General features: G+C 42.6%; 1 protein-coding gene across 6 annotated transcripts in view; it reads right to left on the bottom strand.

The window, feature by feature from the left end:
* Positions 1–24,321, bottom strand: part of LOC144688839 (dedicator of cytokinesis protein 7-like) — a 207,841-nt gene extending 183,520 nt beyond the window's left edge. For 4 of the 6 annotated variants that reach the window (XM_078555826.1, XM_078555828.1, XM_078555827.1 and 1 more), the window contains exons 1-7: positions 24,196–24,321; positions 11,638–11,743; positions 11,245–11,420; positions 9,167–9,238; positions 5,547–5,649; positions 2,656–2,823; positions 1,740–1,825 (exon numbers count right to left, since the gene is read on the bottom strand). In XM_078555826.1, the coding sequence (XP_078411952.1) occupies positions 1,740–1,825; positions 2,656–2,823; positions 5,547–5,649; positions 9,167–9,238; positions 11,245–11,420; positions 11,638–11,743; positions 24,196–24,317 (833 nt within the window). In that variant the 5' untranslated portion in view covers positions 24,318–24,321. Of the gene's footprint in view, positions 1–1,739; positions 1,826–2,655; positions 2,824–5,546; positions 5,650–9,166; positions 9,239–11,244; positions 11,421–11,637; positions 11,744–23,501; positions 23,740–24,195 lie in introns of those variants that run through there. The other 2 variants (XM_078555829.1, XM_078555831.1) reach the window with 2 other exon arrangements.
* Positions 24,322–25,282: the final 961 nt, after the last annotated feature.

Here is a 25,282-nt window from a genome sequence, read left to right as displayed (position 1 = left end):
CCACTTGTTTCATCAGTGTGATCCAGGCGAAATGGAATCAGGGGGTTTTAAACGTTAATTACATTAAGCGTAAATCAAGTTTCCATAATCTTTAAAGCTGGATGAAAAATCATTTCATCTGCAGCCAGGCCCACCTACAATGCCGGTCACAGTTCCAGGTCAAAATAATGAGCACATTCCTGCCAATTGCAGCCTTTTTAGGAGGCTCTTCGAACTGATTTTTTTTTTGCACTGGCAGCGGTAGGAATGTTTCAAAAGTTAACATATTAAAAATGTTTTTTTACTAAGAAACTGACTGGAGTAAACCACGTAGACTAGTAAATAGTTCATTATATATTTTTAAAAGATCACTTTCAGTGACTTTAATATATAATTATATATTACAGGTGAATAAACAGATGTTTAGAGTGAATCTTAACCTTTTGCAGAATGTTCTTTGTAGCATAGAAAACGGCAAAGTGTGCTGCACTGTCCCCTTTAGCGAGCTGAATCCACAATTCTAATTAGCATATTTCTGAAAATATTTGGCATTAAAATTAAGACGTTTTTATCCTCTCTGTCGGACTTTCACTCCAGCGTCCTTCAGACTGCATCCCAGCTGGAAAGAAAGTCAAAGACTTGACCTCAGAACCTCTCCAAAATATTACCTGTCAATCTCTTAATAAACCCCATTGTCTTAAACTGATGTTGTATGAAGGAAACACAGTTCTGGGTAGATCCTCGGTCTGAATCTAATTCACATTTCCCACAAACTGTTACAGTGAGAGGTTGAACAAAAGTGACTCACTTGAGCTCCAGAAAATTAATTTGCAATCTCTGCCACAAACTGTGCTTTTCAACCTCTTATAAACTGATTTTAACTTATCAGCCTGATCCAAAATTGATCCAAAATCCATCAGAAGAAAAACATCTGAATCTTTGCAGTCACTTGTTTCATTTGTATTATTTACCTTTTTTTAAAGGAGGAATTTCAGTGCAATGCTGTGAGCAGGATTACAGAGCGGTGGCAGCTAATATGTGGGTGAGAAAGGAACGGCAGGCCAGGACAGGGGTGAAGGGGTAGCAGATTTGGTGCTGTGTGAGGTAGGGAGAAAATCTTTTTAAATTAAACAGGCAGAGAATAAGTTTCAGAATTTGGCACTTATCACACTTGAAACTTTACTGGTTAAGTTACAGTTGAAATTTCTGCTAAAATGCATTTGCATTATCACAAATGTAACATCTTAAATGAGCCCACACAATCAGGCAGCATAATGGAACATAACAGTTTCATTTTTATCTTTGCATGATGATATATGAATCGTATTTAAGGATGGTAATCTGGTGCAGTTTTATTAATACAGCAGAAAATAAGCATTCTTAACAACAGTGTGTACTCCCCCGTTTATCATCTATATCAATTAGCTTGTTGTCTTACAATTGGCTGTATCTCACTAGACCATGCATCAGTCTGCTATCTGGAAGGCTGCAGAAAGGAGGTACATGACAGACTATAATATCCAGCTCCCACAACAATAGGGTTCACACCATGACTCCCAGCTCACACTATCTTTGACTAGATAATGAATGATAAACTCCTGATAATAAGGGGTAGTGTTGCCAAATCTAAGAGAATCTCTAGTGTACTTTTGAAGTTACTAACAGCAACTTTGAAATGGATGGGAGGGGCCGGGTCACAGGGCGGCCCTCCATGATTTTGTACCATTATTACATTGAAAGGTTGAACAAAGGTGACTCACTTGAACTCCAGAAAATTAATTTGCAATCTCTGCCCAAATTGTTCACATGGTGACTGTGGAATGACTCGATGGTGTAAAGCTTCTTCCTGTAAGGAGGTGAAAATTATCAGAAAAATTTAAAAAATAATTCATCAGAAAGAGAAATGGAAGGGTGAGGGAGAACCTAAACAGAAAGTGCAGCAGGTTGGATCAGCAGCTGGAAAGGTAATGAATTACTCCAGAATTAGTCTGTGTTTCGTTTTCTCAGATGCCGATGGACTTGCTGTGTATCTCCTAACTGTCAGCAGGTCATTAGACTGAGGAAAGGTTGAACAGTTTGGGCCTGTACCCATTAGAATTTTGAAGAATGAGAGGTGATCTCATTGAAACATATAAGATCCTGTGGGGACTTGACAGGGTGGATGCTGAGAGGATGTTTCCCCTTTTTGGGCAGTCTGGAACTAGGGGACACAGTTTAAAAATTAGAAATCTCCCACTTAAGATTGAAATCAGGAGAATTTCTTCTCTCAGAGAGTTGTTAGTCTGTGGAATTCTCTTCCCCAGAGAGTGGAGGAGGCTGTGAGTCATTGAATTTATTCAAGGCTGAGTTAGACAGATTTCTGTTCAACAGGGGAGTCAAGGGTTATGGGGGACAGACAGGAAAGTGGAGTTGAGGCCACAATCAGATCAGCCATGATCTCATTGAATGGCTGAGCAGACTCGAGGGGCTGAATGGCCTACTCCTGCTCCTAATTCTAGTGTTGCGTTCTTGTAAATAAGCCCTCCACATGGCCCTGCTTCCCCACCCTCCATTGACACACATCTACATTCCTGAACTGGCGCAGTATTTTCCATAGTTAATTTCTGGAGGTCACAGCCGCGATTGATCTTGTACACAGTACAGTCCGTCTCCTCAGTACATACCACTTGGACTTACCTCATCAGATTGGGGGTAGAGTGCAAACAGATCCACCAGCCTGCCAGATTTACGCTTTATTTCATTCCTCCGGTCAACTTCCTCCAGATCAGTGGGCTGCAGCAGCCTTTGAATGAAGAGCTCTGGAGCCTCAGTCTGTAGCTCATCTGCCTGGGCTGCAAAAGAGCTCTGCATAAAGAAAGTACTTGCATTTATATAGCACCTTTCACAACCTCAAAGCACTTTACAGTCAAGGAGGCATTCTTGAAGCGTAGTCGCTGCTGTAATTTAGGAAACACAGTAGCCTAAATTGCACACAGCAAGATCCCACAAGCAGTAATATAATAATGGCCAGATCATCTGTTTTAGTGATGTTCATTGAGGAATAAATATTGGCCAGGACACCGGGGAGAACCCCCCCCCCTGCTCTTCTTCAAAATTACATCTAAGGATTTTTTTTTACTTCATCTCAGTTTAATGTCACACCTGAAATGGGAGCCACAGGCTCTTTACAAATCACAACCTCGGTGGTTCAGCCTTCATTACCTCTTTCCAAGTATCTCCTGCAATGTTGCTAGTTTAACAATATGGTGCACAGTTCTGACCTGTGTCCTGGGTTCTGTTAAAATCTATGGTCACAATCAAGTGTAGATATGAACCTTAAAGGAGCTGATACCATAAATAAATGTGTTGTCTAGACATTAACCTGCTTTTGTTCTCTGTCCTCTCCAACACTAACTGGCCCACTGCACAAATAAATATGGCTTTTGGTTTTCTTGAATTCACTTGCATTTATACACCACCCTATCCGATCTCTTAAATATCACAAAGTGCCCCACATATTGTGAATTACTTTGAAATACAGTGACTATCTTATAGGCAAAACAAGCAACCATGTGCACACAGGAACAACAATAAAACAAATGACCAAGTCATCTGTTTTTGAGGTTGTTGATTGAGGTAGGAATTCCACCCTGGACAATTTCTCTATACATAAGAGGGTGGTAGGGGTCACTGCCTGAACAGGGTAGTGGAGGCAGAAACCCTCAACTCATTTAAAAGGTGTCTGATATGGACCTAAAATCCCATAACCTCCAGGGCTACAGACCAAGTGCTGGAGAATGGGATTAGGCTGGGTGGCTCACTTTTCAACCAGTGCAGACATGATGGGCAGAGTGGCCTCCTTCTGTGCCATAAAATTTTCTACATTTTCTGAATTTTCTAAATATCTGAAAGGAAGGAAGGTGCAGGGTTGTGGGGAGAGGGTGGGGGAGAGGCAGTATGCAAATTGCTCCTTAGAAGAGCCAGCACAGACCCAATAGGCTGAATGGCTGCCTTCTGTGCTGTAATGATTCAATGAATGATCGCCCTGCTCTTTCAAAATTTGATCCATTTACAGCTAGAATAGGTAGACAAGTGCTCAGTTTAACACCTCATTGACTTCTAGCAATCCAACACTTCTTGTACTATTAGTCTAATTCACAGTTTAGTTATTGTGATCACACTCTAAACAAACTCTGAACAAAGAGTTCTAGAGCTTCACTCAGGAGTGCAGTGGAGCTCTGTGTACATACACACAGTCTGGACTGCAGTGGAGCTCTGTGTACATACATGCACTCTGGACTGCAGTGGAGTTCTGTACATACACACAGTCTGGACTGCAGTGGAGCTCTGTGTACATACACACAGTTTGGACTGCAGTGGAGCTCTGTGTACATACGCAAAGTCTGGACTGCAGTGGAGTTCTGTACATACACACTCAGGAGTGCAGTGGAGCTCTGTGTACATACGCACAGTCTGGACTGCAGTGGAGTTCTGTACATACACACTCTGGACTGCACTGGAGCTCTGTACATACACACTCTGGACTGCACTGGAGCTCTATACATACACACTCTGGACTGCAGTGGAGTTCTGTACATACACACAGTCTGGACTGCAGTGGAGCTCTGTGTACATACGCAAAGTCTGGACTGCAGTGGAGTTCTGTACATACACACTCAGGAGTGCAGTGGAGCTCTGTACATACACACAGTCTGGACTGCAGTGGAGCTCTGTACACACACACTCTGGACCGCAGTGGAGTTCTGTACATACACACTCTGGACTGCAGTGGAGTTCTGTACATACACACTCTGGACTGCAGTGGAGCTCTGTACATACACACAGTCTGGACTGCAGTGGAGCTCTGTGTACATACACACAGTCTGGACTGCAGTGGAGTTCTGTACATACACACTCTGGACTGCAGTGGAGCTCTGTACATACACACAGTCTGGACTGCAGTGGAGCTCTGTGTACATACACACAGTCTGGACTGCAGTGGAGCTCTGTACATACACAGTCTGGATTGCAGTGGAGCTCTGTACATACACACTCTGGACTGCAGTGGAGCTCTGTATACATACACACAGTCTGGACTGCAGTGGAGTTCTGTACATACACACACAGTTAACCGAGAAGCAGCGATATATGTCAAAAACAAACCAATGAAACACAGCCCTAAAAAAGCAAGAAAGATAAAAAGAAACATTTGTGTTGCAACCAACAGGTGTGAGACCAATCACTCATTCACAGAACTAAACTTCAAAGAGCAAACTATGTCAAAATAGGCAACAATTTCCACCACAACAGTCAGACACTGCACACTCCATTAACCCCTGCCTTCCTCCCCACATCACTAACCCCCAGCCCACTCTGCCCTCCCTACCACCACTCACTGCCAGCCCACTATATTTGACCTAAATCCTGCTGTGTTTCCCACAACACCATCCACCAAATTAACTTTTAACTATAGTGGACAAATTCCTGATTGTTCACATTGAGAATGTTTTTTCTGAAGTAATTTGTTGTATGATATTCTTGGTACTTAGTTCCCTTGCTACACAAGGAGGACTCTCATGGTGGCATACCTGGAAACTTTGCTTTTCCATATTGAAGCTTTCATCGCATTCAAAGATCTGATGAGGAAGGTCCAGTCCTTTCCTCCGACTCCCATTGCTGTACTTCGGATACCTTCGGATATATCAATAACATGGGTTACACTGAACCCCAGCAGCCCACTTGATTGGTACCCCATACACCACCTTAAACATTCACTCCTTCCACCACTGGTGCACAGTGGCCGCAGTGTGTGCAAGATGCAATGCAGCAGCTCACAAAGCTTCTTTGTGAGCACCGCCTAAACCTATCATCTACCACCCAGAAGGACAAACGCATGGGAACGCCACCATCCAAGTTAGAACTATATCGCTGCTCTTTCACTGCACTAAAGGCAGCAAGCTATGTTAAACCAAAACACTAGTTTGGTCCCAGCTGGAGTGCTGCATCCAATGCTGGGCACCACACTTTAGGAAGGATGTGAAGGGTTGAGAGAAGATACAGAAGAGATTTACTAAAAGGGATCCAAGGTGAGGGATTACAGTAATGTGGAAGGATTGCAGAAATTGAGGTTGTTCTCCTTAGAGCAGAGAAGACTAAGGGAAGATTTGATAAAGATGTTTAAAATCATGAACTGTTTAGATAGAGTAAGCAGAGAGAAACTGCTTCCAATGGTTGAAAGATGGATACGAGATAACACAAATTTAAGACAATTGGCAACAGAATCAGAACCTGCATGACCAAAAAAAATTTATTATTTTTTTGAACACAAGAAGTGGTTGGAATTTGGAATGCATTGCCTATAAAGGTAATGGATACAGATTCAAAAGGCATTTGCATAAAATATCCAAAGGAGAAAACAATTGCCGGTATCTGTGGAAAAGCAGAGCATTGGGACTAACTGGATTGCTCTTTGAAAGAGCATGAGAGACTCAATGGGACAAACCACCTCCTCTGTGCTGTAATGTATGATTCAACAAAATTAATAAAGTTTTTTTATTCTTTTATGGGTATGGGTATCATTGGCAAGCCCCACCACTGATCCCTGTGGCACTCCACTAGTTACAGTTTGCCAGTCCCATTTGTCCCAAATCTCTATTTCCTGTTAGTTAGCAAGCCCTCTATCCGCGTTAATATAAGACTCATGCTAAAATAAGGCTCCTTCGGCAGCATCTTCCAAACCCATGACCGCTACCATTTAGAAGGACAAGGGCAGCAAATACATGGGAACATCACCACCTAGAAGTTCCCCTCCAAGCCACTCACCATCTTGATTTGAAAATATATCGCCATTCCTTCACTGTCACTGGGTCAAAATCCTGGAACTCCCTCCCTAACACCACAGGGACTGCAACAGTTCAAGAAGGCAGCTCACCAGCACCTTCTCAAGGGCAATTAGGGATGGGCAATAAATGCTGGCCTAACCAATGATGCCCACATCCCATAAATGAATATAAAAATTAATCACCCCCTCCAATACCATGAGCTGGCATCTTGTGTGGTAATCTTTTACGTGACACCTTATTGAATGCCTTTTAGAAATCCAAATGCATTCAATCTACTGGTTCCCCATATCCACGCTGCTTGTTGCATCTTCCAAGAACTCTAATAAATTTGTCAAACATGATTTCCCTTTTATAAAACCATGTTGACTTCCTGATTTCTGTTATGAATTTCTATATGTCCTATCCTTACTTAATAATGGGTTCCAGCATTTTCCCAGTGACAGATGTTAGGCTAACTGGCTGATAGTTCCGTTTTCTACCTTCTTCCTTTCTTGACTAGTAGCATTGTATCTGTGGTTTTCGAGTCCATTGGGACCTTTCCAGGATTCAGGGAATTTTAGAAGATTACAACAAATGCATTCACTATCTCTGCTGCCACTTCTTTTAAGAACCTAGGATGCAGACCATAATGTTCAGGGAACTTGTCAGCCTTTAGTCCCATTAGTTTTCCTAGTACTTTTTCCTCTAGTGATTGTTTTAAGATCCCCCTTCATTTTTGCCCCTTGCTTTTCTGGAAATGCTTTTTGTGTCTTCTGCTGTGATGATGGATACAAAATATTTGTTCAAAGTCTCTACCATTTTCTTATTTCCCATTTTTAATTCCCCAGTCTCACCCTCTAAAGGACCAACGCTTACTTTAGCTACTCTTTTCCTTTTTATATACTTGTAGAAGGTTTTACTAGCTACATTTATATTTCTTGCCAGTTTACTCTCAGTCTAATTTCCCCTTCTATTTTTTTTTTGTCATCCTTTGCCAATTTCTAAATTTGCCCAATGTTCTGATCTATGGCTAATCGTTGCAGCATTGTACATCTTGTGTCTCAATTTTATACCATCCTTAACTTCCTTATAGACACAGGTGATGTATCCCTTCTCATGGGATCTTTGTTGAAAGTAATGAAATATCTCCTTAAATATCTGCCACTGCTTCTCTACCACCTTACCTTTTATCCTATTTTCCTATTTTCCCAGCCCACTTCAGCAAACTCTGTTTCACAAGCATAAAATCGGCACCCAAGTATCCAATGTGGCAGGCCATGTGCTTGCCCTCTTTCTGTCAGAAGTGTGCCACCTGCCATAAAGGCTGCTGCACAGATGTCTCAGATTCATGCCTGGATCAGGCAGTAGGCCTTTTGCATATGTAAATAAGGAGATTTGAAGCATGTTTAAGTTCCCCTTTGTGAATCTCACCAGCGACAGACAGCAGCGCATAATGGCCAGTTTTCTCAGGCACTTGGCAGCCACCCCAGCAGTTCTTCAAGGACCACTGGAGGCTGTCTCTGAAAAAGGTACGTTTTTATTTATTTTTTAATCTTGGTGTAGATCAAGGGGAGGAGTTTTCCTTCTGGCTCCACTAACAAGAATGATAAAAATAGATAATAAAACCTTCTACAAGTACATAAACCTGTGGGCTTCTGCCAGCCATCACTTGCACCCCTGACTAATTGTTCCCCCCTGCCAAACTCTGCTGAGTGAGGAGAGCAGTTCAGTTGTGTGCAGTTGTACAGAGCATGGGGAATGCAGTTCAACTGTACGTCCATGTATGAAAGAAGGAAGTACGGCTCAGATGTGTGTGGATGCCTAGAATAAGGGAAGCACAGTTCAGCCATATGTGGGCTGTATAGAATGAGGGGTTCCGAGTTTCCATATGTACCTGGATGGAAAACAGCAGAATCCATTGCTCTGTTGAAAGACTGAAGTTCAAAAAACTGAGCACAGAGCAATTCCAAGGCCAGCCGAGAGGAACAAGCCATGGTGGAGGTGCTGGTGGGTGTGATGGTAAATAGATGGTAAATTTTGTCAATTTTTTTCAAGAACTGGTGAATTTTTCTGTTATTTGTTATAAAATGAATCCTAAAACTGTGAAGCGGGTGAGGGATGATCCAACACAGCTGCACAAATGAAACTTTTTTCTCAGAGAGGTGACTGGAACTGGTTTGGGAGGTATATAGAACAAATCTTTGTTGCTTTGCTTGGTTGCTTTCTAGCCAATGTGGAATTTGAAAAATCCGTATCCTTTGTGCTTTTTGGATGCATTGGACACTTAGTGAATTACGATTTTTAATGACATAGTCTGATATAATAACGTGTAGAAACTCTGGACAGCATTCAGGCTGCACTGGTTGAGGTGAGGATATTTCACTTACCTCCTGGTAACTGTCAGCCAGTTCTTGGTGTAAGTCTCAACACATGACCTCACCTGCGGGGTCAAGTTATTCCTGTCAAGACAAAACATGAAGGGGATTACTCCTTGTCCTAAAAAAGTACAACAGGAAGGAAAGAAAGCAAATCGAAGAACTTATGTACAAAGCATATCCCAGGGCAACCAAAATGCTTCACATCCAATGAATTACACTGCACACTTGCTGTTGTAATAGACAACTATGGTAGCCACCTTGCACACAACAATGAAGAGATTATTGACCCTAATCTATTTTTGGAGCTAATGCTTCAAGAAGAAAACCAGGAGAATTCGCTGTTCTACCGTGGATTCTCCTACATGAACAGGCAGGTGGCTACTCAGCTTAGTGTTTCATCTGAACAACACCGCCTTCGACAATGCAGCACACCCCCAGCACCGCACCATGTCCTGCCTAGATTGTGTCCAAATCTTGCAGTCAAGCCTGAACCCAAGCCTTTCTCTGAAGTGCGAATGCCACCATTGAGACAAGGTTGATACAAGAAACATATGGCAGAAATATTTTGGCGTGCAATTAATAAATTAGCCAATTTGCTAAAACTTTTTTCAAGTTGCTGGAAACATTTTATTGTTATAAATTAAAATTTAATGGGCAATCCAGCGAATCAGTAGAGACCCTCTTCACCACTCAGGGAATAAAGTGGGATCGCCTCAATTCTAATCTCTACTTTCACACAACATGGGGAAGGGAAGTTCAGCATGTGGCACATCATTTTGGAAACCAGGTCAATAGCTAAGCAGAAACCAAGAAGCCACAGTTTCCACTTTCTCCATTTGACACAAGCACTTGCAATTTGTAAGGATCTAACTTTTAATTGAACTTCAAGTGATGAAGATCAGGTCTGAGCTTTGAAAGACAAAAGAGCAAAAGGTGGGCTACCATTAATGCTCAAGTGCATGTTCTGCCAGGGGTAAGAGTGGTCCAAATGAATTAGTCTCATAGCCAGCAGGTGATTTGGTGATGCACACATCGCAAACCCAAGGCAGCGAGTTATAAGACACGACAGCGAAGTGTACAGGGAGAGATACTGCCGTGTACATGGGTGAGCTACAGTCATGTACAGGAACAATATAAAGAAACATATGGCAGATTACATACATATAAGTCAATTATCTACATGTATAAGAGCAAAATACTGATGCATAGTACTGAGTACAGGAGCAAGGATGTCTTAATCAGCTTTACAGGGCCTTGGTGAGACCACACCTGGAGTGTTGTGTGCAGTTTTGGTCTCCTTACCAAAGAAAGGATATACTTGCCTTAGAAGGAGCACAGCAAAGGTTCACCAGACTGATGGCAGGATTGTCATATGAGGTGAGATTAGGCCAACTAGACCTGTATTCACTGGAGTTTAGAAGAATGAGAGTGGATCTTATTGAAATGTATAGCACTCTGACAGGACTGGGCAGACTGGATGTAAGGATGATTTTTCCTCTGGCTGGGGGGGTCTAAACCAAGGGGTCACAGTCTCAGGGTACAGGGTAGGCCATTTAGGACTGAGATGAGGAGAAACCTCTTCACTCAGAGGCTGGCGAACCTGTGGAATTTTCTACCACAGAAGACAGAAGTCACTGAATATATTTAAGAAGGAAATAGATAGATTTCTAGACTCTAAAGGCGTCAAGGGGAATGGGGAGAGAGCGGGAGGATGGTGTTGAGATAGAGGATCAGCCATGATCATATTGAATGGCGGAGCAGGCTTTAAGGGCTGAATGACCCACTCCTGCTCCTATTTTCTACGTTTCTGTGTAACTGCAGTCCCTCACCCTTGGCCCAAAGGGCTGAATGGCCTACTCCTGCTCCTATTTTCTATGTTTATGTTTCCATACAGCAGCAGATTAGTACAGCAGCAAGTCACTGATACTGGCCTGCAACCGGCAGAGGATAAATACACTTCTGTGCCCACTCTAACCCTTCATTAATTTGCATTAAATCCAACAATTAAAAATGATTTTAAAAAAGTGAAGTAATAAAGTCTCAGTGCAATTCCATGTTGCATTTTTTTTCTGAATCGTTCCACTTACCAATCGTCTGGGACAGCGGGGTTAACAGTCCGGTACTCTCTAGAAGATAACATGACCTCAACATCATCCTTAGGGAAATCCACCAGATCCTGCAGTGATTCCAGCTCCGGATTCGCCATCTGATTGGCTACATGTACCTCAAAATCGAAGGGCTCCACAGGGTCAAATCTGAGCGGCTAAAAAACACAACACATAGGTGACAGCGGTTAGGAAGAAAGAAGTCAATTTAACTAGCACTGCAGGATGTTCCAAAGTGCTTCATACTCAATGAAATGTGGCTACTTTTGTAATGCAGGGAAACATGGTAATCAAATTGCTGCCATTATTCATGAAGCTCTGAACTTTTTGTACAGATATCAAACACTCCATTCATCAGCTGTTGGTGGTACTCACAATGTCATGTGATGGTGCTGTGGAGGGGCTGGGCTGTTGCACATCCATCAGTGGACTCCTTTTGTAGTGCGGTATGAGCAGCTTTAATTCACCAGTGACCTCTTCACTGCAAACCAGACAGAAAATGATTCAAGCAAAAACTTGCAGGTAGACAGCCCCAGCCTGGTCTTTGGGAGACCCCAAAATCCTTCATTTTGATTTGAAAAATAGTCGCAGCAAGAACCCACTATCAGCATGAGATGAATAATGAATAAGGTGATGTCATTTGAAGGACAAATGCTGGCCAGGTCACAGGGAGCAATTCCCTGCTGCTCCACCAATGGAGCAATGGGATCTTTTATGTCCGCTCAAAGGGGTAGATGGAGTCTCAGTTTCACTAAAAGGTGCAGCACGCTCTCAGCACTGCAGTGAAGTGTCAATAGATTACATGCTCATGTTTTGGATTAGGCCTTGAATCCATAACCTTCTGACCCTAGAAGCAAGGGAGTTATCAATTGAGCCAAGGTTAACACTGATTGGAGCTCATTACCTCTCCTCTGGGTTCCTTTTCCCCTCTCTCTCCTGAGGTTTTATAGATTACTTCCTGGTGGCCACTTCCAACACCTCATTTCAAGCCGTGTATATTCACCAATGAGCCAAGATGGTGAATATCAACAACATTTTGTATTTATATCACGTAGGAAAATGATCCAAGCTGCTTTACAGAAACTTAAATCAAAACATAAATGAAAACAGAGTCAAAGATGGGCCTACTTGGAGCATTGACCAAAAGCTTAGCCAAAGAGATGGGTTTTAAGGAAGATCTTAAAAGAGGGAAGTGAGGGAGAGAATAGAGGGGCTCAGGGGGGCAATTCTAGAGCTTAATGCTAATGTTGGAACTAATACAAGTGCAGGATGCACAAGAGGCGAGAATTAAACGGATGGGGAGCTTGGAGTTTTAGGTATGGCAGAAGTTATAGGAAGCGGGCGAAACCACGAAGGTTCAATTATGGAATCATACAGCACAGGAGGCCATTTGGCCCCACATGCATGTGCTGGCCCCTTTGAAAGAACTGCCCCAGTTAGTTCCATTCCCTGCTCCTTCTCCACAGCCCTGTAAATTTTCCTTCCAGTATTTATCCAAATCTTTTTTGAATGATACTATTGAATCTACTTCCACTACCCCTTCAGACAATGCATTCCAGATCACAACATCCCACTGTGTAAAAACTGTTTCCTCATGTTGCCTCTGGTTCTTTTGCCAATCACCTTAAATATGTGCCCCACAAGTTACCAATTGTTCTGCCACTTTATCAAAACTGTGATTTTAAGCACATCTATCAAATTTCCTCTCAACCTTCTCTGGTCTAAAGAAAACAATCCTAGCTTCTCCAGTCTCTCAACAGAACTGAAGCCCCTCATCCCTGGGATTGTTCTAGCAAATCTCTTCTGCATCCTTTCTAAGGCCTTGACATCCTTCCTAAAGTGAGGTGCCCAGAATTTAATTCAATACACCCAGGGTGATAATTTTAGACTTGGGGCATCAGGGACATTGAAACTGAAAGGAGGACAGCAAATGGAGGGATGATGGGTGAGTGGGGCATGGTGAAGGATAAGATGTGGGCAGAAGATTTTTGAATGAGCTCAAGTTTCTGCAGGGCAGAGGATGTGGTCTATAGTCGAGTCTGCAGATGAGAATGGCATGGATGAGGGTTCCAGCTGAAGATGGGATGAAATGATACAGAGGTGAATGTCTTGATGATGGGGAAGCTACAGGGTAAAAACCCCAACCTGGGGTTAAAAAGGATGCTAAGGTTGTTCGCAGTCTGCTTCAGCCTCAGCCAAGGGCAGCTACAGGGGCATTGTGGTCCTGCTGAGTGTATGCAGTTTGTAGTGGAGGCTGACTTTGATCATCCCAATGTTTATCTGCAGGAAATGGCAGCTGACCCAATACTGGATGTCGAACAAGCAATCCAACAACACAATGGAGTGGTGAAGAGAAGTGATGGAGAAATAGATCTTTCTGCAAACAGTGTATACATGAAAGCTGGCCGCTTGCCTTCAGATGATGTCAGCAATGTGCAGCATGTAGACAAGGAGCCACGGATGGATTCTTGAGGGAATTCAGTGGGAGTAGGGCATGTGACCAGTTAGGTAAGAATGAAACCAAACAAGAACAGTTCCACTCAGCTGGAGAACAGGGTGTTGGGAGGAGGGTGGGGGTGGATGGTGTTTTCAACTACATCGAGGAGAGATAATATCACAATCCCAGTCACTGGCTCTGGCTGGGTCAGCATTTATTGCCCTTCCCTGATTGTCCTTGAGGAGGTGGTGGTGAGCCACCGCCTTGAACTACTGCAGTCCCTAACACCCACAGTGCTGTTAGGGAGGGAGTTCCAGGATTTTGACCCGATGACAGTGAAGGAACAGCGATATATTTCCAAGTCAGCATGGTGTGTGAGTGGCTTGGAGGGGAACTTCCCATGCATCTGCTGCCTTTGTCCATCCAGGTGGTGGAGGTCACGAGTTTGAAAGGTGCTGTCGAAGGAGCCTTGGTGAGTTGCTGCAGCGCAACTTATAGCTGGTGCATGCTGCTGCCAGTGTGTATTGGTAATGAAGGGAGTGAGTGTTTAAGTTTGTGGATGGGGTGCAGATCAAGCGGGCTGCTTTGTCCTGGATGGTGTTGAACCTCCAGTGCGTTGTTGGAGCTGCATTCATCCAAGAAATTGGGGAATATTCCAGCTTTCATGTATACACTGTTGACAGAAAGATCTACTTCTCCATCACTTCTCTTCACCATTCCATTGTGTTGTTGGATTGTTTGTTCGACATCCAGTATTGGGTCAGCTACCATTTCCTGCAGCTAAACATTGGGATGATCAAATTCAGCCTCCACCACAAACTGCATACACTCAGCAGGACCACAATGCCCCTACAGCTGCCCTTGGCTGAGGCTGAAGCAGATTGCAAACAACCTTAGCATCCTTTTCAACCCCAGGTTGGGTTTTTTACCCTGTAGCTTCCCCATGAAAGACAAGAAGAAAACTTACGAATGAAGAGGTTCAAAAACTGTATAACCAGTAAGTTAAAGGAAGTGTTATGACCTTAGAGGGCAAGCTGCAGAAACCTACAAACACGGTCAAGTGCAAAAGGATGGTCAAGGGTTAGTGACTATCATTCGATTCAGTAAGTATGGGACCTCTCGGAGTGATGTGGCCATAGTGGTATCAGAACTTGAGGGTGAACCTTCAAGGATTAGAACCGGGGACAGTAAAACCAGTTTTTATAACAAAGAAGAATTACTGAAAGAAATCTCACTACTGGTGGGAATTAGGGAGATAAATAAGCAAGAAATGTAGGAAACCCGCCACCCAGTCTAAGTCTGGACACTACACTGACTGCAGCCAAGTTATTTGACAGTGGTTTGGGTAATTGGGAAGTGAACAATGTCACAAGGGAACTGGTTACAATAATCTTGTTTCCTGTCATCTCTGACACTAACCCACAACACCAAACGCTTTGTTAATCTTAAAAGAAAATAACTCCAAAACCCATTAGGGTTGCAGGCCACATCCAGATGGAGGAACAAACTGCTAGAGGTTCAAGTCTCTTTGTTAACAACTTATCCAACCCCGTGACTGGATCCCCACTCTTCAGCAGAAGGTCCACTCTAGAGCTGTTTTGCAAGGATAAAGGGGCCACATGTAGCAGTACAGCCTCAAGCATCCAGTCCAGGATTAGTCTGCAAAGGTACTGTGTGCATCAGCACAGACACAAACAGCTATTATTTTGGATTTCATATTTAGAGGGAAATCTGGGGACATATGGCTAGTGGAACTGCAAGGGATGACTACACAAAGACATTTTTTTCTTTCTGAACCTAGTGTCACCATCAGAGCCCCCAGAGATTCAAAACCAGCTTGGGATCCCTCCACCAATACCCAAAATGTGTATCTTTCTAAGTTCAGGAAAGTACCACACAACATTTCAACACCCTCATTTCCTCCCTCAGAAACAGTGAAGAGTTTGTACCTTCTCCACTGGAATCTGACACAGCACTGGCCCAACATTTTATTTCAGACCTCCCACTTTCAAAGGGGATGTCCATGTCCCCTCTCTCCTGGTCCAGAGTACATCAAACACAAGTCAAGGGGTGAGAGGTTAACTATTACAAATTCCCATGGCCCTGCAGTTAATATTCTCTTGGGTTCAGTGACAATGGCTACTTTCACAGGATCTCATGTTCTCTATGTCCTGGAATGGCCCTTTTCCGTCCATTATCTCCATGAAAGATAACATGGACCAGGAAACAACCCCATGTTGCACACTCTGAATTCCATGATCACAAATAATCAAGAACGTGAAAATGGAACATTAGCCTTTATAATGAGAGGGATAGAGGCCAGGGATGGGTAGCTTCTTCTGGTCCTGATATTCTGCACACATCTGCAATAATTGGGATAGATCCAAATTCATCTACAAAGAAACATCAACAAGCTGATATTTAAGAACACAATGATTGCTATGGTGATGGAACACATCAAATAACACAGGAAGGTATAGCAGTTACGCAAAAATAGTGACATCAGTACACGCTCAGTTTTGGGAGAAACGTAGTCCCTTTTTTAAAAAATTCAACAGTATTTCCCATAGTTATGAAAACATTGTTGAAGCAACTGAAGCAAACATGCTCCCTCCACTGAATCTGAGTGGTAGTTGGCAAAGGCCAACTCATGAACAGAGGACCTCTACCAGCCCAGCAGCACCAACTGGCAAATGGCAGCCAATAAGCACCAGATGGCCAATGCCAACTGCTCATTGCCAGCTCAAAAAGAAGTCAGCAAACACCAACGAGGACAGCCCATGAACATCAGGTGGTAAGTGTCAGCCCCCCACTTGGCACAGTCCAGTCTGTGAGCAGGTGGCATGTGCCAACCTGGGTGCCAGCTGCCCCCCACTTGGCACAGTCCAGTCTGTGAGCAGGTGGCATGTGCCAACCTGGGTGCCAGCTGCCTGTCAACCCTGTCCAAATGCCTCAGTGCTGGTTTAAAGCAATCACAAGTAACTCAGGATGCTAATCTAGGATTACCAGTATCTGATGTGGAAAAGCATGAGACAGAAAACGGTTAGAGTACAGAGGCAAAGGCCTGAAGTCTAAAGTGTATGGCATGCACTAAAATTCATGGTGTCAAAATAAAAACAGAGTAAAATTAGATTTGACTCAGCATAAGCTTGTTGTGCATTTGACCAAACAGAACAAGCAAAGCCTATTGACATATATGTACGTAAACCAGTATCCTTATCCTTGATACCATAATCATCACCATCACTAGCACCCATCAATACAAGCACCACACACGACCACTACCCCATGTGCTCTTGGTGTTTTACTTCTTTTTTATATTAAATATGTGCTGTGCCATCAAGGAAACCCCAGGACTCTACATTAAACTTTAAACAACTCCACTTGTCACAACCACCCCTTGGAAAATGACTGTACAAGGAGTGGGTGGGTATGTGGTGCACAGCTCATTATTAAATATGCAAAAAGGCTGGGCAGCCAAAATTCCATAGTTTAGATTTATATTTTGTTTAAAATGATGTAACTTTACTCCCCTGACCCAAGGAGTCTGCTGTTTATATGGGCTGTGCAATCCCCTTTTCACCAGGTGTCCCCACCCCCACCTCCCCCCCCCCCACCCCCCACACCCCCATTGCATCAGGCATGAGTTAAAAACCAGCCACAGCACCACCAGGTTTGACAGGCGAGTCAGTACTTTAAATAGGTATTTGGCGGAGAATGCAATCACAGGCAGTGACTGATCAGATGCATCTCAATTGTATTTTGAACCCTACACATTCCAATATGTATAATCACTCATCTTGTACTAAAAATAATTGTTACCCATAGGTTAAAATGGTGGTGACACACAGGTGAGATGCTAGGGAGAATACAAAAAGCAGAAAGCCCAGGAGGAACAAAATGATATTTAGAAAAAGAGTTAAAAAGAAGATGCTTAAGTTTTACGGCTAGTGGAAAACCCATCAAATTTAAATTCTGGGTAATTCCATTGTATAAAATGGCATATATGATGTGTCTTCTGGCCCCCTGAACATGGGTCCCAACATTCCTTGTTATATTTCAGTATTTCTGTTCTTTCCCTGGTTTTTCTATTTTGTTTATTCTCTTCTTGCTTAATGTGCAATGAAAAATAGTTTAACAGCGTCATGTAAATAAAAGCATGACTTGTTGTCCACACCCATTTTTATAACCACTTTTTAAAATTAAAATATCTTTAGAGCAATGAAATTTATGTGACAATTAAAGATACCATAATTTGCATTACAGAGGCTGAAATTATCAGTTATTCTGAGGTAACCTGCAACAGACTCTAAACCAAATGAACCACACCATTTTATAAGGAAGTAACACAGCATCGTTGCAACAATCACACTCCTTGATGTTAATAAGATCCAAGCTGGCTGGTGAAGTCGAAACTAAGACAGAGCTTTTAATTATTGAGAGAATTTATTAACTTACTCAATTTCACGGCTCTCCTTCCACTCAACCCAGTGTCCCAGCTATCCCCTATTTATGTGCTCAAAGACAATTAATATCCATCATCCGTTTCTCTTAACCTTAACAATGTAATTGACATGACATTAAAATTTGAAACCAGGTTAGGAGTGAACCAGCAAACTGTACACTGTGTAAGTGGTCATAAAAAACTCTCACAATACAGGTACTAACTCACTCCTAATGAAGACACACACACACACACACACACACACACACACACAAACAAAGAGTCAGACCGACAGAGACCGAGTAAGAAGGGGCGAGAGAGAGGCGTACACAGAGAGTGACAGTGTCATAGAAAACGAGTGAGAGCAAGAGAAGGAGATAGACAGGGAGGACAGTCTGGCAGAGAGACAATGCAAACACTCCCAGCAAATTGAACACCATATGCAGCAGCAGCAATCATTCAGCCCTGATGATCACAGGCTCATTTACTGGGAGCTTCAGTCAGGTACTTACACCAAATTTGTTTACCGACTTATCTGTAAAAGCATTTCATCCAAGTTTGATTCTTGGCCAGCACCAAATGGAGCAGCTGTGCCCAGGATCAGTTGTCCTGAGCAGTGCCATTTAATTGCAGTAATGGGTGAGGGTAAGCTACACAGGCGAAAACTGAACAGAGTCCATGGGGGAACAGGGTAACCGGGTTCTTTGGATTCCACCCCCTCAACCCTCCTTATTTCTATAATCTCCTCCACTCCATAAATACCCACATGCCGACCCTACACCCCGTCCTACCCACTCCACCCTTCACACCAAGATTTATGTGCTTCTCTAATTCTGGCCTCTTGCACATCCCTGATTTTGGTGGCCGTGCATTCTGCTGCTTGAGCACTAAGCTCTAGAATTCCATCCCTAAACCTCTCACCTCCTTTAAAACTCTCCTCAAAACCTACCTCTTCGACCACATTTTTGGTCACCTGCCCTAATATCTTTTTGTGTGACTCAATGTCAAGTTTTTTTTTGATAACCAATCCTGTGAAGCCCCTTGAGATGTTTTACCAAGTTAAAGGAGCTTTATAAATTGGAGTTGTTGTTTTTGCATCCTCATCCCTAGCAATATGGGCCAAGTGCTGATAAATGGGATTAGGTAGGTAGATCAGGTGTTTCTCACATGTTGGTGCAGACTCAATGGGCCAAAGGGCCTCTTCTGCACTGTGTGATTCTGTGATCCTGTGAATAAGTCTTGCTTAGCATGCAATTAAATTAGATTAGATCTTTTCCAAGTCAGTACATGCTGCAGGTACTTTGAGAATCGAGAAATGAAAGTAAACATTTAGATTCTCAGCTCTAGGTTTACACTATGCCCAGTAAAGTGAAAACTTAGGATCAAAAAATGTCACATTCAGGACAGATAAGCAGACAGGCAGATAGGCACAAGCCAACAGGTAGTCAGGCCAACAGGAATAGCTCAACTCATTCAAATGGGCTCAGAATTTGCATTTATTTTGAATAAACTAGTGTGGTGCCCACAGTAAGATTCAACACTTTCTCACCTAATAACAGGGCTTCACTCCAAACATTCCCCCTGCACAGGAGAGCTTGTAGCTTGCAGAATGGGGTGGGGGTGAAAGGGGGCAGTAGAGAGGGAGAGCTGCTGAGCTCATGGCATATAACTTTAAAAGTTCCCAGCTCAAACAAATAAGGTAACAACCTGCTGATCACAGATAGCTGTTAAATAACATTTCAGTAGAGGACAAGTAGAAACAATGTTGAACCTGTGAGATAAATAAATAACACACACCAGAAGCTCATGCTAAACAAGCTTAACCCTAAATGGCTTATTTTTTAAAAAAATCAAAAGTGAAGAAGAAAAATGACTCCACACATCCTGCAGGTGAAAAGGGATGAGAGGATGAGAGAAAAGTTCACTGAAGTGAATATCAGAAGACACCAAAACAAGTTAAAACAGTGATAATCATGGCAAAGGGAGACCTATATAAAATCAAGTCTCTAAACACAAGATACAACAGTAAGAAGCTGTTTCAATATTATAACAGTAAGAGGGCAGACAAAGAACATTTAGGAACCTTAAACAGGCTGGTAGCAGAGGATGAGTACAAATTACTAAATGTTCTTAATGATTTACTTCCTCCAAGGACAGAAATCAGCAACATGCTCTTCACAAAGAAGAGATACCCAAGCAACATCAAAGTCATCAATAGAAATAAGATGGAAATATTAGCTTGACTAATAGGGCTCAAAACAAATAAATCTTCGGAGCAGGATGGTATTTATTCCAGAGAGTTGAGAAAGACTATGGAGGAGATTTGAGGTATTGACAATTGTCATGAGGGTGAGAATGACACTGGAGAGGCACCAATAAATTGAAAAAGGCAAATGTGGTGCCCATATTCAAAAAGGGAGGGGAAGCAGACACAGGCAACTACAGATGTTTAGTCTTCAATTTTGTACAATATCATGGAATTAACAGGTATTATCAGTCTAATATTAACCATGTAAATGACAGTCAAGGAATTTAGAAGAGGAAGATCCTGCTTAAGTGACCTTCTTGATTTATATAAGGAAATTACATCCCAAAGGCTCTAAAGGAATCCCTTAGCACGCTGTGCTAAGATTTCTAGAAGGCATTTGATAAGGTTCCATGTGAAAGCTAATTATTACACTCAAAGATGTGAGGATTCAAGATAAATTGTGGGCCAGGATAAAAAATTGGCAGCTGAGTAGAAAACAATGGGAGTTTGTTAGAGGATGTTATGTCAGGGTGGAACAGGCATCTAATTAGAGTACCCCAAGAAACAGTGTTGGGACCACTAAATTTATATCAATGACTTGGACTGAGAAACCCAAAGAAAATGTGTTAGATTTGCACAAGATACTGAAGCAGGACCATCAAAGTCAGAAGTTCAGAAATTAACTGGACAAAGCTTTTGTTTTGACTGCCCCTCAATGAAGCACCTTGAGACATTTCTTTGAATTAGAAGGCACTATGTAAATGCAAAGAGTTGTTGTTTAGATAGGTAGAACAATAGCAAATGAAATGCAATACAGACAAATGTAAGGTACTGCAGATTTGAAGAAAAATAAGCATCTCCATGAATGGTGTTACAATAGCGAAAGGTGAAGTTGGAAAAAACCCAAGAGTCTGTGAATACTCAGCATTTAACATCTCCAGCCAATACAGAGCAGCAATTATAAAGCCAATGGAACATTAAATTTTATAACCAAAACAGGCGCTGCTTGAAGACTCATAGCCAGTTCTAGTCGCCGAGACATAAGAGATTGAGACATGGTAGAAGAACTGTGAGGCTGAGACCTAATCTCAGAGGTCTCAGTAATAAAAAAAGGCTTCTTAGCTTTTAAAGAAAGTGTGAGAGAAGCGATCGTATAGAGTGATAGAAGATAGTAAGTGGCTTGGAAAAGGTAAATCCAGAAGATGATTAAACTGCCAGAGAAAGACAGAGTTCAGACTCAAGCTGGTAAAAGGCTTTCTCCTTCACAGAAATCTGATCAACATTTGCAATAAACTATCAGAGATAATAGCAGAGGGAAAAAAATCTTGCAATTGTTCAAGACAAATCGAACTCGATGATTGAGGTTTTAGGACCATTCGGGATGGATTAACTAAGCTGGGGCTAAATGACTTTCTTAACTTCGAAGTAACTTGTGATCTTACTACTCCTAACATTTTGCATCTATATGAATGGACTCAAGGTTTCCCTTTGCTCCCTGGTAATAGCTTGAAGAATTATATCAGATCCAACCCATCAAAAAGCTAAAGCGGTCATCTATCCACCAATATGCTGCCATCCAGTCAGGAACTATTCACTTCAATGATGCTAAAAGCATAATATATTTCATTTTTTTAAAAGAAGTTAAAACTTTGAGTTTAAAGGATACCTGCCATTTTAGATGCCCAATGTCAACAACAACTTGCATTTATCTAGTGTCTTTAATGTAGGAAAATATCCCACGATGCTTCACAGAAACATAATTAGTCAAAAGATTGACACTGAGCCAAGAAAAGAAACATTAGGACAGGTAATCAAAAATTTAGTAAAAAAGAGACTTTTAAGGTGTTCTGAAAGGAGGAGGGAGAGATGGAAAGACAGGGGAATGGAGGGAATTCCAAAGCCAAGGACACAGACAACTGAAGGCATTGCAGCCAATGGTGGGGCAAAAGGAAGGATGTGTAAGAGGCCAGAGTTGGAAGGAAGCTGAGTTATTGAGAATCTTGTGGCTCAAGGACAGTACAAAGATGGTACCAAGCGCTCTCTGATTAGGCACAACATGCATTAGATCTAGACTAAAGGGTCCTCTACTTTATCTCCTCACTCTCACATCAGGTACCACAAGTCAAAAGTAAAGCTCCCTCCATACTGTACCATACACTCAAGGTCAGGTACAACATGGGTTATATACAGAGTAAACCTCCCTCCACAATGTCCCACCAAGAACTCGCAAGTGAGAAACAGCACAGTTGATTTGCACAGTAAAGCTCCCTCTACTTAAGCTCCAATAATGTGCCTCAGCCCCAACCTCAGAACACCCCCACCCCTCAACAACATCAATGTCGATTTCGCATTTCCTACTCTAGCTGGACTGCAATATTCCTAAGTTATATGAACAAATTATTCCTGGGGACCCGTTTGCATTTCCATCAGTCTGGGCTGGACTTTTACCTATAAATAATGTGCCAGTGTGTAACCTGTGCACTACTTAGCTTCCTCACTTTAACAAGTCTGAATTTACATTTCACACAGAGATTATACAGAATTACGTTTAAACGGTATCACTCAGTGATCTGATAGAAGGATTTACCCCAAAACATTAACCAACTTTCATACTCTTCAAGCTCTTTCATACCTTGACTGATTTGCTATATATTCCCAACGCTTTCTGGTTTCGAGGTCATGTATCCCAAGATCATTTCTGGCATTTCTTCACTTGTTAAACCCTTTAATATCAGTTGCTGGTTAAAGTTAAGCTACAATTGTGGAATTTGTAATTTATTTCAGTGACACTTGCTGAAGTTATTAAAGGGTCCCACTCTGTTCTTTCAATAACAGACCCGTTTTCTCTTGAAACACAACTGAAAACGGTTAAAACGAATGAAATCGTGGACCAAAGAGTTGTGACTGCAACAGTCTCTCCCACACTGATTTTTCACCGTTTTAATCGACTTCAGAGTTCGGTGTGTACAGCGAGCAGCAAATGAAGACGGGGAAACAAATCAAATGGTCAGGGAATAGACTTTATTATCGGGAGTCAGAGGCAGCTCCCTAGACCTGGGGCATTACCAATCATCAATCTCCAGTTCCACTCCCGGGCACTGTCCTCTCACCTGCTCACCAGCTGCAGGTACTGGTGTCTGCCCCCGAAGGTGAATGAAGCCATGGTCCTAGGGTACACCGGATCCTTCGCAGTTTTTCCGGGACCGGTCGCAGCTGCTTCACCGGTCTGACACACCAACAGTCAACCCCTCAAACCAGAGAGTGAGGGGGAGGAGGAGCCACTAGAGGGAAAGGCGTGACTAGAGGTGAGAGAGGGTTCGGTACCAGTGACAGGGCAGCAGCCACCAGTGGGAGAGTCATGGGGCGGGGGTTTAGGGTCTCAATCAGATTCAGAGGACCTCACTCTGCGGGGAGCCAGAGCGGGTTGGAGGGGGACCATCGCCAAAACAAGTCCAACCAGCCTGAAACACGCAGAACCAGATTCCTTTCATTTCCCATTGCTCACATACCTGCCCCACAATCTAAATACTGCACCTAGAGATTGGTTAATACAAGTATCTCCCAATCTCATCACCTGGACATTCGACACCATAACCAAAGTTTAGAAAAATGTTACTTCCTCAGCAAATTTAACTTGATCTAATCTCGCCTTAAACCTAAAATGATCAAACTGCACCCAACCTAATTGAAACCCATCCTAATTCAAATGTTGCCTAATCCCAACCAAAACTAACTCCAATCTAACCAACCCGATCCCTAAACGAATACATCTTTCCCTTCCGTAACATTCCGGGTTGCAACCACCTGTTCCAATCCTGCAAGAATGGCTGCAAGTGATTCAAGAACACTCCTCCGTGCCACCACTTTCTCAGCTTATCTGGGGGAGAACGATCAATGCTGTCTTGCCAGCGTCGCTCATAACCCATCAACAGCAGCTGCTCCAAGGTGTAAGGTAGACAGGACAGAGCATTGAACACTTTCAAATAGGTGTGCTAAGTTTAATTAAAGATGACACAGTATTACCCAACTCTTTGACGTCTCTGTGAATTGAACTGACAACATTCTCCTTAGGATGTGAATGGAATTTCTCTCCAATCAACTGCAATATGAAGACTTGTATTTTACATAGCGCCTTTCACGACCAGCTCAAAGCGCTTGACAGCTATTCAATACTTACGTACTGTAGGAAATCCAGCAGCCAATTTGCACACAGCAAACTCCTACAATCAGCAGTGCAATAATGACCAGGTAATGATTTTGTGATGTTGATTGCGAGATAAATATTGGCTGGAATACTGAGGTAACTTCCCTGCTCTTCTTCAAAACAATGCCATGGGATCTTTTACACCCATCAGCAGACAGTTGGAGCCTGGGTTTAATGTCCGGTGGGAAAGATGACATCACTGACAGCAGGAGGGTCAGCAGATCATAGTGTGGGGCGAGAGAGATGTTCTTCCCTACAGGAAATTGTTAACCATATGCCAGTCTCTGGAAAATCCAGCATCTTTTGATCATCTGAAGCACCCTGGACAATCCGTGCTACTGCTTCTTTTTGTTCTCAATTGAGGGAAGAATGATATCCATTTCAGACATCAGACATCAGCTGACAGCATTTGCATGGCAGTTGTAGCATAGGTGAGATGCAGAATAAAGCTCTTCTTACTGCCCCATTCAACACTGCCAGGTCAGGTACAGCAGGGAATAGTTAAGGTCACCTTCTGCCCCAACAATATCCTCTAAAGCACTTTTGCTGCGATATTTTTGTTTCCCGCAACAGACCTCATGCAGCCTAACATTGATAATTTTAATGTCAAATTTGTGGTAGTTTATGTTGTGGATAATTCAGGCCCCATATGTGAAATGACAGTGTCTGCATTATCTGGATTTCCTG

This window comes from Cetorhinus maximus, chromosome 13 (genome assembly GCF_964194155.1).
Source record: "Cetorhinus maximus chromosome 13, sCetMax3.hap1.1, whole genome shotgun sequence".
NCBI classification, from domain to species: domain Eukaryota; kingdom Metazoa; phylum Chordata; class Chondrichthyes; order Lamniformes; family Cetorhinidae; genus Cetorhinus; species Cetorhinus maximus.
This window is presented reverse-complemented; position numbering and strand designations above follow the sequence as displayed.